The sequence below is a fragment of the Limulus polyphemus genome, unplaced genomic scaffold (assembly GCF_000517525.1).
Source record: "Limulus polyphemus unplaced genomic scaffold, Limulus_polyphemus-2.1.2 Scaffold5068, whole genome shotgun sequence".
NCBI lineage: Eukaryota > Metazoa > Arthropoda > Merostomata > Xiphosura > Limulidae > Limulus > Limulus polyphemus.
The window spans coordinates 1-14,846 of NW_013670678.1; the positions used below are offsets into that span (position 1 = coordinate 1).

The 14,846-nt window shown below is 30.4% G+C and overlaps 1 protein-coding gene across 1 annotated transcript in view; it reads left to right on the forward strand.

Moving 5' to 3' along the window:
* Window positions 1-359: 359 nt before the first annotated feature.
* The window catches only part of LOC106472078 (probable phosphorylase b kinase regulatory subunit alpha), a gene marked incomplete at its 5' end in the record, with an annotated part of 42,812 nt that continues 28,325 nt past the window's right edge, over window positions 360-14,846 (forward strand). The window contains 5 exons of the mRNA XM_013932708.2: window positions 360-512; window positions 3,365-3,509; window positions 7,024-7,096; window positions 10,805-10,896; window positions 11,788-11,997. Of these exons, the coding sequence (XP_013788162.2) occupies window positions 360-512; window positions 3,365-3,509; window positions 7,024-7,096; window positions 10,805-10,896; window positions 11,788-11,997 (673 nt within the window). The remainder of the gene's footprint in view (window positions 513-3,364; window positions 3,510-7,023; window positions 7,097-10,804; window positions 10,897-11,787; window positions 11,998-14,846) is intronic.

The following is a 14,846-nucleotide window of genomic DNA, read 5'->3' on the forward strand; positions in this document are numbered from 1 at the left end:
CTTTTTTCCAGGTGTATATATATATATTATGTCATGGATAACTGGCAAACCATTGCTGCAGATCAAATCAGCTGAATATGTCAGGTAGCATAGGTGAGCCTAATTAAGGACGAAACAGTATATATAATATTATATATAATAGTTTTATATATATATTCAAAATTATTATTATTTATATTTTATATTAAAATTTTAGTGATTAGAGCTTTGCATAAATGAAAAATGGAGTGACGCTATATGCAATCAAAATGAATTTTCAAATGTAGTGTAGATCTTCTAGTTGCTCCTATAAACGTATAGATGCTATACACAGCTCTGATTATAAATATGTAAGTGTGTAAATTCTTATAAATGTATAGAAGAAAGGGATAAAACTTAATATTCCAAACTTTATTCAAACAGGAAGAAACAAAAAGATGAACCTGTCAGGTCGGCAGTCTCGTGATGTAGGACTTCTAAGTACTAGCAAACTGTACACATTACAAGACAGGATCTTTGCCTTTACTCCCCAGGTGAGTAATATTTCAGTATTCATGTAGTGACTTGAATATTGTTGATTACAGTCAAGAGCTGTTTTTCAAGGTATTTTAAAGTATTTGGCTGGTTATTTGAACATCAAGGGGAAAATTTTTACGTAATGTAATCAAATGTTCATATACAAGCATGGTTACATTGATTCAATGATTTCTGTTGCAATATATGATATAGAAGCGGAAACTAAGAGTTGAGGAAAAACAAGACAATTGTACATTTCACAAATACATAATTTATTATGACTATGGTTTCGCCTATAAAGGCATCATCAGGTACGTGTCGCATGTACTGCCTTCAGGATGGCTCAGAAACTAGTCGCAGACATGCTCTGAGAATTCAAGTCAGAGCTTTCGTTCAACAATGTACAGAAGAAATGTTGGAAACTTTACCTGAATGCGAGAGATACAAACGTGAAACCTTGATTCGTGTTCTCACTGATGTGCTCACAGGACAGCCACAAAAACAGACATGTTTGTTGCATTGCTGAAATCTTTTGCAAATCAATTAAAGCTTGTGCATGAGAACAACTATGGCCCAATCAAGCAATATTGATACTTGGAATTACTTTTTTGATTGAATTAAAATTTTATTATGTTATGCTCTCGGGGGAAAAAAGTGTGATTTATTTTGCAACACCCCTTAAAAAGATCTTTAGTTGCATGCTTTGAAGAGAATATAATGTGTTTATACTTATTAATTCAAGATAATGTTAAACTGTATGTTTCTGATATGAAACAACCTTCTGTGTTTATACACTGGGAATTTTGAACCATTGACATTTACTTCAAATAAACCTAAATGGGAATTACCCATGAATTTCTCATTTCTTAATGTTACAATTCTTCAAGAATGATTAACAACTTTTGAAAATGTAGACTTAGATACACATGAGATGTGTATTTGTTTGTATTGGGCCTATTGCACAGGAGAGGAGCCTCAATAGATCCTGTAATTTAAATCTTGGATTTTGTATTTTATTTCTAATTAGTTAGTTGAATTTAGTTTTTTCTTAATCTGATGATAGGAAATTTTTTGCCATAATGAACCTTATTCAGTGATTCACTATATTTTCTTCCAGTAATTATGAACATAAACACTGTTTTAGTTTATGAAATAAAATTCTGTCATTACAATTAAAATAATGGTTGTGTATTTATAATTAGGAAACTAATGTGAACACTTGGATACAATACCAATAAAGACAAATAATTGAAACAGTTATACACGTGTGTAGATAAGCCATTGCCTCTACATGTAGATTTTTTGAAATAAAAAGCCCAAATTTAACAGAAACTAGAAAACTGAATTAATTAAATATTGGACTCCATTGTTCCAACAAACATACATTTTGGCAACCATCAGCTTATATCCTTGGGTATGCTTATTTGTGCTTCAGTCCACTTTCCTATCAGCTTCTAGTTCTATCCATTCTGGGATTCCATGCTTTTTTATGGTCACATCCTTTCTCTTCTGAAAAATCTTACCACAACTCACCTAAGTTTAACCTAATAAAAAAAAAGTACAGTAGTTGGAGAAGATAATTACACTTTTTTTTTAATGAATCATTTCTCACCATGTAAAATTTCTTTTAAAACTCTAGTTAATAGATATACACTTTCTTGAAAGGGTTTAGCAAGTTTCTGCTTTCAGGAGAGTTTAACATATTATGAATGTGGGCCAATGTTAGTATAACTTTTAAGGATAATTTCAGTGTGTGGTGATGATTTCACACCATGAATATCTGTTTAATAAAGGAGTTTGGCAGAATGTGTAAATTTTAATACAGGCTTTATTATAAGAGATTAGAAAGATTTTGATGTTTGATACCATATATATTAATATAAGAAAAAGAGGGTTTGGCAGAACTTGAGTGTATAATATTTAAATATAATTGTCCTTTTTTAAAGATGATCTAGAAAAATACAAAAATGTTTAACACCACAGATTAGTTTAGTAGAGCTTGAAAGTCATGATTTTAATAGAGTTCTCTGTGTTATGAGTTAATAAATTATGAAAGGAGATTGGTACAACTGTTTTTGGTTCTAAAAAAAGGGTTTGCAAAATGTGAATATGGATGAAACTATACATGTAGCTGTGCTGGTTTGATTTGAGACGTTATAATTGGATTACATCACAGTTTCAACCTGTTGGCTGTCTAACTTCTGCTTCTTCCCTCTTTCACTAAAGTATGTAGATGAACAGAGATTCTATCTAGCATCAGACACCCACCTATTGATTGACATCTTCAAGACAGAGATCTCCTTTCTCAAGACTAGTTGGCATATGCTGGGACGGCCCATAGTTATTCTTCCTATTAGGAGAAGTATTCTAGGTGGGTGCTCAGTGTGCGTTATAAAAGTGCCTACCTCATGGATTTTGGCTTAAATGCATATACTTTATCTAATCTTTGGTCAATAACATGGATAATTTTGCATTTTTTATTATCCACTTCACCAAAATACTAATACGTACTTTAAAACAAGGCCTTCAAAATATTTGTCTTCTCAGTGTTGTTGGTCACATTTCCTATTTGTACTTTTGTATACATTTTTGCAGTCCAGCTCTCGAAAACTGATGAGTACTTTTAGTTTGTTATATATTCACTAATTGATGTCACTACTTTTATTTATTTAATAAAAAACACCAATTCTTGCATATTTAAAAATATTAGCATTTTAGTTGCTTATTTCAATGTGAATCCTTGTGTAAGTATTTTTATTGCATTACACTCTGGTTTATTTATTTTTTATTATCTGGCTTGTTGGTATTTTTTACTTTTAGTTTCCATATTTTCCTCTTTTGTTTGGTTTCATTTCACTTTTGTTTATAGAACTTAGATCGAGAGGACTTCTACATTATGAATGACATTGAACTTATGGCTAACACATTGCGTTCAGACATAAGTTTTCTTAGATCTAATTGGCGTATGCTTGGACGCCCAACTGTATCAATAATTCTCCATCGCCATCACATGGGTATGTTTTTTGCTTGCCATCCTGTATAAAAACTAAATTTTTTCTTTTACATAAGATTTGTTCAGTTTCTTGTATAGGTTATTGTGAATGTGCATGAAATAGAAAGTAATGTCTATTCCTTCCCCAAAAATGAATGCTCTTTGTAATATGTATGAGCAATTTTAACAAAGTGGTTAAATTATATTTTTGAGGCACTCTAAGTAATGTTATCTGTATTATAAATGATTAAAGCCAGGACAAATTCAAGGCTGAATTCCATCTCAAATAAGAAAGGTGTATATATATATATACACATTTTATCATTAATTATTTGATCATCATTAACCCTTTGCTTTACCATAGAGGCATACTTGATATGGCTGTATTTCTATTCCCAGGGATCATATGGGTGCACTTTGATAAAGGCTTTCTACAAGGAATATTTTGTTTTACATAAAATTTGTTCAGTTTCTTGTATAGGTTATTGAGAATGTGCATGAAATAGAAAGTAAAGTCTATTCCTTCCCAAAAATGAATGCTCTTTGTAATATGTATGAGCATTTTTAACAAAGTGGTTAAATTATATTTTTGAGGCACATGTAGGGCCCTTCTTTTGTAAAATGTACAGTATTTCAACAAATTTTCCAGTAATACCTAGTTCCTGGGAATACAAAATGTCTTGTTGCAAAAGGGTTAAGTATTAAACATTATATTTCTGCTTTATTTTGTTTTCCTTTTTTTTCTCTTGATTTATGAACATTTATACTATAATTTCATAAGTATGTATATATATATATATATATATATATATATATACATACATATATATATGTGTGTGTGTGTGTGTATATATATATATATATATATATGAGAGCTTTACTCTTTCGACCGACCTCGTAACCATTTTGTGCTTGTTATAGTTTTCATTCTGTAACTTTCAAATTAGTAAACAAATGTTAACGAAATGTGGCAGATTATCATTAAACATTACAATGCTTTATTAAGTCTTAAGTTTTGTAAAGCAATGTTTTTCTCTTGTCTTTTTTTTTTCGTTTCACATGTTGCCAATCTATCATGCAAAGTAATATTCATTTTAAGATTAAAAATACATTTATGCATCAGAAAATTTTGAAATTTCACATGCGAAATCTTTATAATGTCCAGATAGTTATTTTCAGTAATTAATCTCTGTACATGTTCAGTAGATTTGACTGCTCTCACAACCACCATAAAAAATTAGGAATTAAATATAAATTATGCCTTTTTCATTCTAGAATGAACATAAATTATAACAGGAAAACATAAATCTTTAGACTAAGTAGCTTAAATCTCGTATATGTTTATTATTTTTATTATATTGACCTTTCACCCGTGCCTGGCTAACGATACAGAAGTTACGATGATGTGGCTCACATGCACTCATGTTACCCTATCAAATAACATAAAACTGACCTTTGGTCTATACAAAGAAATTTGTCTTGGCTGTGTTTTAGTAGACTAGTATTTTGTAAAATACAGTGACGTTTCAATTATTATACATTATATATGTATATAGATTGATGCTATTTTGAAATAAGTTCTTAAACTTATTTTTATTAAAACATAGAACAGTAACAAGAGAAGTAAAGCAAACAATTATCTCTTCTAGTTATGACCTTTGTACTCAGTTGCTGTTTGACATAGGTTGTTAAGCCTTTAAAAAAATTGCATGTGGAGGATATAAAACAAAATAATTTTTTAGGTTTTATATATACATTTGAATAACTAAAAAATCATAAATTACTACATTAATACCATAGAATTCCACTATAATTTATCAAGCTTAGTAAATAAGAGCAGACTAAAGACACATCTTACCTCTTTGAAATATTGGTTCAAAAGAAAAAATGTTTCCAAGCCCGTTAATATTGCTTAGAAAGCCACTAGGGTACATTTTGAGCTTCCGATTGGTTATTCATGTCATATATAGAAGTATGTATAAAAGAGCATTTCCAAAAATGGAAAGAGGTGGGTGGGGTGCCACTGTATTTGAGTTATTCCATGAGCAATAACTTAGCAAATTGAAAAGATAAGAGGCTCTTATTTTATATTCTAACTTGTCAATATTGGTAATTTGAGTTTCTAATTTGTACGAAACTATAGACAGTATTTTGACTTTACAGACATATAATTTGAACCAGTGCTGTATTCAACATTCCACGTGACACACAGAAATCAATGTTTATCTGTGTTTTCTTAATATTTGATTTTAAGTTAAGAAATTTAGTAATAAATAGTACTATAATTTGAATTGTAATCTACAATTTAATACCAAAGTTATTGACATAAATTCATGAAATAGTAGTTCAATAAAATTTTGAATGCGCATCAAGAAACAAGATGACATGGCCTTTACCCCTGTGACCCGTCTCGAAAGGGTTAATATCTTTTGGTAAGTGATTCGGATTTAAAGTGTATACTGTTTAAGAACAAATGAGCAAAATTTAGTGTTTTTACATAAATTTAATTAATTTTGCAGCTTTTTAGAATTTTTTTCTCAGATTTTTAATATACTACTCAACTTTTCAATAGGCTGTTTGATATTTAATATGTGGTTTATTACCACACAATAGTAGGATGGCTATCAAATGGTAAACCAGTGTTTTGTAAAGTTTACTGCATGGTTTATTACTAAATGACTGTAGTTCAACTAACGAACTGTAAACGAGTGTTTTAAAAGAATTTAATGTATGTTTTATTATCACATGACAATAGGCTTATTAGCAGTTTGTACACCCATGTCTTGAGACATTTAAAATATGTGGTTTATTATCATATAAAAGTAGTCTCACTATCAACTCTAAACCCATGTTTGAGAGGTTTGCAATACATAGTTTATTGTCCCTAAAAGTAGACTGACTAGCACACTTTGCTGTGGTCTTTAATTTGACATAACATCATTCTCATCAAATAGACTTTACTCCAGTCTCTTGAGATGCTTACTGTATTGTTTATCATTCCACAAAAGTAGTCTAACAAGGACATTTTACATTAATCTTGAGATTATTATAGTAGGTTTAAAGTGACACAATATTACTTAGACTAATACACTTTTCCTCAGTCTATTGTGATGTTTATTACTGAACATTATATATTTATTATAATTAAAGGATCATTATGATTTAGTACCACATGTTAAACAATAATGCGCTAACACATTTTTCAGCAGTTTCTTGAGATGTTTATAGTGTGGTTTAATGCCACACGACACAATAGTTTAATGACCACATTTTACAGTACTGTGTGGTGTTGTTACTGTATAGTTCTGTCATAGCATGAAAGTAACCACTTGTGATTATCTGACCTACAATGTGTAAAGTATAAACATCAAGTAACTTTTTTGTTGTTCGCAAAAATAACAGATATTTGATTTTTTATGAAATTTAAACACTAAACAGTAATAGAAGACAATTCATATACTACTGTAATTTCAAATTATTAGAAATTTTATTGTTGTGACTCATTGCATCTCAAACTGACTTTTATGTACACTTAGAAAATGATAAAATTCCACTGGCAATGATATCTACAATCAAGAAATTGAAAAGTGGATACATAAATGGCACCAGGTAAGCTTTTTACCCTAATATTACTGGAAATCATATTAATTAAGTTTTTTTTTATAGAAACTAAGACTTTATGAAATAAATATTGGTATTATAGTATTGATATTACAGATATAATATAAAGGTTTTTAAATAGTTCTTTGTTTTTAACACGTTATCAATGGTTTTGGTCCATTGGACTGACCTTGTTTCCGAATTTATTAAGTGTATGTTCACCACATTTGTAAGCTTTTAGTAAACATTATAAGTGTTGTACAAAAAAACAGTTTTTTAAAATAATATATGTATATGTGTGTGTGTATTTGCAAAGGTTTTACTGAGTCATTCGTGGTGAAACTTGATTTTAAAAATAAAAATGGTTCTTTTCATCTTCTATACCCCAATTGTAACTGTCACACAATAATCACTGTACAGAGGGAAAAAAATTGAAATTATGAAGTAAAATCAATAATACTTTTTTTTTGTAAAATGATAGTAATAGACAACAACAACAACAGTTATTTATCACAACAGCCTCAGCTATCTAACTTTTTCATATCTTCTTGCTTTTAATTTTACTACTTTACAATGCCCTGTTTTAAGTGTTTGATAGGCAGGCAGTTAACTACAATAAGAGTATTTAGTGTAAACAACCAACAAGGTTACAAATACATGAAACAGCTAGCCCAAACTGGTCTTGTGATATTTCATTATTAAATTTTATTTCATTTACTTTTTTGTTTTATAACGTAGCAAGTTTTTTGTTAAAAAAAGTAAAAATAAATACAAAAATGTACATAAAAACAAAATGTTTTGGAATTGACTAGGGGTTAAAGCTTATTTCAGTAATTTGTACTCATGAGCATACTTCTTTAGCACTAGCTTTTTCATACTGTGATGATTCTCCACAAAATCTTTAATGTTTTTTCAAATATACATTTTATAGCACAAAAAGTACATAAGACACTAGAATAGAGTGTCAACAAGCTACTGTAATTTAACTGGCTTTCTAATTAAACTATAAATAGATTTAAAATATTGTTAGCTGCTTGAAGCAAAAACAAATTCTGATACAGTACTTCCCTCCTCTCACAAAATTAGCTACTTTGTCCAGTGCTGCCCACTATATGCAAATGTTTTATTTACTCATGCCGCAAACCTTCTGCTCCCCCCTATTGGAATCAAATAATTCCAACATTTCTCTCATATATAAATCATAATGCGTCACTTCTTCGCCTATCCCGAACTAACACTTCTCGTTTGGCAGTGCTTATGCTTGGTCATGTACCTTTTTGTTTGTTTAAAGTTTCACAATCGTCTTTTGTATACTCAAGAAATGGTCTTCATTTATTTTCACTTCTAGTTTCTATTCAGACTGTTTCTTAACTTCACTTTAATTCCAATTTATTACAGTCGCATTCTTATTTATACTTTTGATTATTGGTTGACTTCTTGTCATTATGAATTTCGAAGTTCATGTTATCACTTCGTGGGTCACACCTGCCACACTCTTTCAGCTCCCTCCATTTCTGCTTGCATGGCTCTATCGCTTTTGGGGATGTTGTCTTCAGTGACATCACTGGTCCCCCTCGGTCGTGCACATATGCGATTCCTTTAGTGTGCTCTTCACAATCAGTAGAACCTTGCTTCTTCCTACCCTGATTGATGATCTGCATTGGTGGTTGAACAAGGCCCATACATCAGCATCCATCTCGCTTCCTCCTCCTCGTCCAGATTTACATCTTTTAAAAGACGCATCCCTTCAGAGCTGGGGTGCATGGACCAATCACCAGGAAGCTTTGGGTCATTGGTCTGTAGACAAAAGATCTTTGCATATCAACATCCTCAAGCTTCTTGCAGTCCATCGGGCTTTGAATCACTTCTTTCCTCTCGCCAGACATTATCTGGTGATGATTCATTCCAACAATTCTATGGTGGTAGCACATATCAATCATATTCTAATATGTTTTATGTATCTTCACAAAATTTTGCAAGCTTTTAGTAAGCATTAAGAAACTTTTATAGACAAAATATCATAATTTTTAATAATGTATTTTCCCAAAAAATTTCTCCATGAAAATATGGAGTCAAAGTATTGACTGCTCCGAGTGCAAAGTGATATTCATGTTAAGATTAAAAATACTTTGCTTCATCTGAAAATTGTCAAATTTCATTTGCATAATCTCTGAAACTTCCTAAATATATTTCAGATGATTTTTCCAGTAAAACTTATTTTATCTGTTACTTTCTCTACTCTAACTCTATATGAAGTCAGTCAAATTCACTGACCTCGTAACTACCAAAATAAATTGAAGTAAATCTAAATTACCTTTTTTCCTTTCTAGAAATACTTCAAAGTGTAACATGAAACTATATTTGTTTCTTCTAAGTAGCTTTAAACTTTTAACAGTATACAGCTGTTTATACTAAAATTGTATTGTTTTATTGGCCTCTGAACCATGTTTTACTAATATTCCTGCCACACAAGTTGTATTTCACATGGCAAATGTGTAGCTCACATTACCTTATTGAATTACAGTAACACACGGGCTACTTAAGAGTTGCTCATGAGCATACCCCGGGAAAAATTAATATTATTATTTTTTTAATAACCTTATCTAACCAAAAAGTTTCAAATTTTTATACTTTACTTAGTTTTATTATAATAAATAAAGAATACCCTTGGAAAAAAAAATATATACTTATCTGGGTCTTCTTTTGTTTGCTGTTGACTGTTGATGGAACTTAAACCTACTTTTTTATATTAATGGTACTATTGCACTAAGTAATTTTTACTTAATTAAATAATGCACAAAAGACACAGAATAATAACACTTAAAAAGCAGACAATATCCTACAAGTGTCACAGTTCTTCTGGCTTTCTAACTATGCAACAATAGCCGTTTAAAATTCAGCTAAGCTTATTGCTGTGTTTCCCATGGGAATGAAGTTTGAAGTGAAAGTGAAATAGACAATGTAATATGTCATTTTATAGATTAAAACTTTGGCTTTCAGTTGGTTACAAATGATGTAATATCACACATCAGAGAGAACTATTGTTGTTTAAGACTCATAATGTAGGTAAATTATTATGTAGAATTATAAACAGACTTTTTTCTATGTAAAAAACTTATTTTCATTTACGTTACCAGTACCCATTTTATTATCCTTAAGATCACCCATTTTTTTCTGTTATAATGATACATACTTTAACTTAGCACTTTTATATGTTAGCCACGTTAGAGGAATTCTTTCTGTGTATTCTGTGGTTCACCTGAAACCATATTGCAAGACCCCTCCCCATCATGAATCCAGAGATCCCAGTTTGGGAATCCCTAATATATCACTTACAAATTATTATTTTGTTCATGTGTTATGTTGTTTTTTCTTTATTTTACTAAATTTGGTATAATTTTAAGGTTTTCAAATGTGTGGGAAAGAGTTTAATAAGTAAGCTTATATATATATATATACAGTGCAGGCAGAGTTGGACTGCTAGTCATAACATATTTTAATCTTTACACAGTAGATTTATTTGATAAACAATATACAAAACTGTAAAGAGCACTTCTTTTCATTGCTCTTTTTTTAGCAGAAATATGTGCATGATGGATGTTATATTTCACATGAACAGGGTGTTTAAAAAACTTTAGTTGTACAAAATGAATATCAACTATGTAAAGAAAGAATAGAATTTTGTTTATTGAATTGTGCTCTCTGTGATTTGTGTAGGGTATCTGTGGGAACACTTGAAGAATTTCTCAGCACATCCTGCATCACCAGTTTAAGCTTTCTGGGTAATCAAGAGGAAGGAGATCCTGACAGTAAGAAATGCTTTGAATAATTATAAAAGGCTGATCCTCACATATAAATACGTTAGTTCCACTTTGCTGAATGAACAGTACTATATAGAAGCATGTTAGAATGGTATTTTGGTTGCTGATTCAAGCCCAAAGAAGCAAATATAACTAATATAAAAGCCATATTCCCCAAGAGATTCTACTAAATAACAGAATTCACAACATGATCAGTGTAAAACATTTGTTTGTGTAAGGCATTTCTGAAGTTGGAGTTGTATTAGCCATTTGTTTAAATTGTATATGTGCATACATATCACTTGACACATTTTAGTATGCTTTGTTTGTAATTACTGGTGTCTGTCTTACTTATTAACAGGTATATTTTTAAGGGCATGATATTTATTTTATATTCTTTGTTTAGAATAGAAGTGTTATCTATATCCCCACCTTTCACACCTCAACCTATCTTGTCATATACTCTTTAGTAGGATCCCCCAACCCCCAAGTAGTGTCATATGGATAAGCTTTTGTTCTAATCCCCCATTTAAATTCCTGTATGATCACTAGGGGTCTGCCTTTCATGTTTATAGTTTTTGACGGATCTCAACCAAACTTGACACACACACCCAGGGAGTGACAGAAGGAAGTCACAATTTGGATGCCTCCCATTCCTAGGCAGCTCTTGTTTATTTGTGTGTCCATCTTTCACATTGTCAGTGTTTGACGGATCTCAACCAAAATTAGCATGCACTCTTCAGGGGGTGTTAGAGGGAATTCAGTGTTTGGATCTGATCCTCCTTATGCCACCTCTTGGGGGTCACTATATCTTCCCTATTCATTTAATGGGTACATCAGCTAATTAGTAAGTAATAATGGTAAGTCTGTTTTCCCAGTATTTTTGGTGGATTTCTTTAGGTTTGCACTTCATGGTGAAGGAATACTTGGAGCATGAGCTTCACAGGCCACTTAACCGACCATCATTCCAAAAGGGTCGCCCTAAGAGAAAGTTGAGTATGAATCGTTCCCGTCATTCAGGTATTAGTGGAATCATCAAACGCACTCGCTCCATCCAAGTGGACCAGTATGATTCAGGCAAGTGGAGTACAACGAATGATAGAAAAGATGGTGGGTAATATACTTTCATTAGTGTTTGATCTGCATGGCTTGGATCATAGAGAATAGTTGGTACTGTTGTGCATGTAGAGGTCTCTGTCTTGAATTGCGGTGCTGGGTGGATTGCACCAGGAGCTTGAAAAGTGCTGTTTTTAATCTTCTTTGTAATTTAATATTGGTAACATAATTTTCTTCTTACTTAAATTAAAGTAAATTAAATGTTGAATTGCTAGTTTCTAATGATACTACAAAATATTCTACAAACACTTTAGACCTTAAGTGTGTTTTTTTTTTTTTTACTGACTTAAATATATGTAATATTTATCAGTATTAATGTATCACTTATTTTTCTTATGGAAAATAATTTCTAGTATATTTTTTAATGAAGTCTATATACTGAGGATTGAAAATTCCATGGAATACTTTTAAAAAGTGTTTTTTTTATAGAGATTTGGTACAGTTGTGTCTGAAGTAACTTGCCTTTTCTCACAAAAATTTTGCAGTTTCTAAGGTGTTTAACCACTAAATCCACAGTTGTTATTGTTTAATTCAATAGCCCTGCACCAATCTCTACTCTGGATCAATGTAGCATTTTCATTTTACTAAGTGCTACAGTCAAATTCTACTTACTTCTTACACCTTTATCATTTGCTTAACAAATGTGTAACAATATCCACACTAAAGTATTTTTACTATACATGCTATTATTTAACATTTTATTACTTCTTGTGAATAAAAATCTATCTTAAAAACCATCCTCAGTATCTCTTTGTACATCATCTACTATGACACTGGTCATAATGCAGAATAAACAAACTTTATTTATTTTATACTTTTTTGGAGAAAGGAGATATCTAATTTCTTGTTCTTTTTTCGTGTAGCAGTCAACACTTCTTTTTTAATGATTCTTAGTGTAGAATGTCCCCTTGCAGTTGTGCTAGAGTTGCAAAATACCTAATCTAAAAGTGTTATCTACAGTAAGTCAATAAAACACTTGATAGTTGATGAAATGACAGATTTAAGTGGCATTACTGCACAGAACTGGATCAAAGGTCTTGGTCTGTAAAGTAATGACTTAGTTTTGAAATAAGTGAGTGAATAATTGTGGATTTAATTTATAGAATTTTTTGTTTCAAAATGGAAAAACAGATTTGACTTTTGAATTACAATGTTTCTTTTACTAGGGGTATTTGAGAAAGAGCACTGTAAAAAGATAGTTGTGTGAAACATTAAAAAAGGCATGATTATGAAGCCTGTTAATATTGATATGAAGCTTTCAGCTCTGAAAAAACTTCATACTGTACAATACCTATTGAATGAAATTTGAATATTTCAAATTCCAGAGAAAGAGTTTCTTTTAAAAACTAATTGATATTTCACATGCTTAAGGCAAAAAAATATTTTTCTAAATTTCTAATTTCTGTTCAATTAGAAATACACAAATAAATACAGTCAATTGTTGAGAGTTCATAAAACATATAGGTGAAGACATGGGAAAGGAATAATTGGGGGCCATTAAGTAAGCGTAATGATGCCTTACAACCTTCTATAATGGATCAATTGATATGTCAGTTGTTGAGAAGGAGGTAATATATATTATTTTCTTGAACAACAACAAAAAATACAGTTATTTTTTCAAATAATTAAAACTTTATCAGAGCTCCATCAATTTTAGCAAAATAATGAGTGGCAAATGCAAAACTGTGCATTACTATTAGTACACATATCGTAGAAATTAGCTGTTTAGGTATGTCCCATCTTTGAAATATTTAACTAAATGGATAATTTATCTATCTTGAAGGAATTGAAACTAAGATACAAATAAACTGTAAGTTAAGCCCTGTGAAGTAAATATAAACAGTAGTTGTGAAATTTAGAACTTAATGGCTTAGTAAAGTTGAAATTATGAAAATAAAATGTTTAAAATTGCAATACTATTCTTCACTTTTCAATAAAATTTAATATTTTTTTTGTATTTTCAGCAAACAAATGTTAGTATTTTAGTGGATTAAGTTAAGCCCTGTGAAGTAAATAATATAAACAGTAGTTGTGAAATTTAGAACTTAATAGCTTAGTAAAGTTTGAAATTATGAAAATAAAATGTTTAAAATTCCAATACTATTCTTCACTTTTCAATAAAATTTAATATTTTTTTATATTTTCAGCAAACAAATGTTAGTATTTCAGTGGATTACAAAATTAATGGTTTATATAAAAAATATCTCATACCTACTTTTGCATATTTTTATTAACAATATAAAACATGTATATAGGCTATTAAAATAATGAATATTATGTTTATAAATCTTAAAGAAATAAAAATCATAATCTCATATTTCCTTTAGACTCATGAGGATCAATAGTGCTTTTGCAGAAGTCCTACTGGCTAGCATGAAGAACCATTTTGAGAATTGTAGTTGTCCTTAATTTACATCTGTTCTAGCTGGTAGAGGTTAACTTGGGTTCCAAAAGGAAGTAACAACACTTATAAAAATGTCTTATCCATCATAGGTAGCAGTTCACTTTCTGAATTGTACATTTGAGATTTTACTAAAGAAGCTATTTTTGAGGAGAAAATGAGACATTTATGCCCTCCACTACTGTTGCAATAATAGTCCAAGGAAGGTTGCTGAAGTTTTGAATACCAACTTTGTGTACTTGTTTATTTTTTTCTCACAAGGTTGATTTGTATGCCCTTAATGTTTTTTTATATATTTGAAATATTTTGGCCTGCACTGTAGCTCAGCAAAACAAAATCTAATTTATCTAGGTTACACCTTGTTATTAAACATTTAAGTGTATACCAACAGATATAATTCTAATTTGTAACATCCAGTATCTTATATTGTGAACTGTGATGT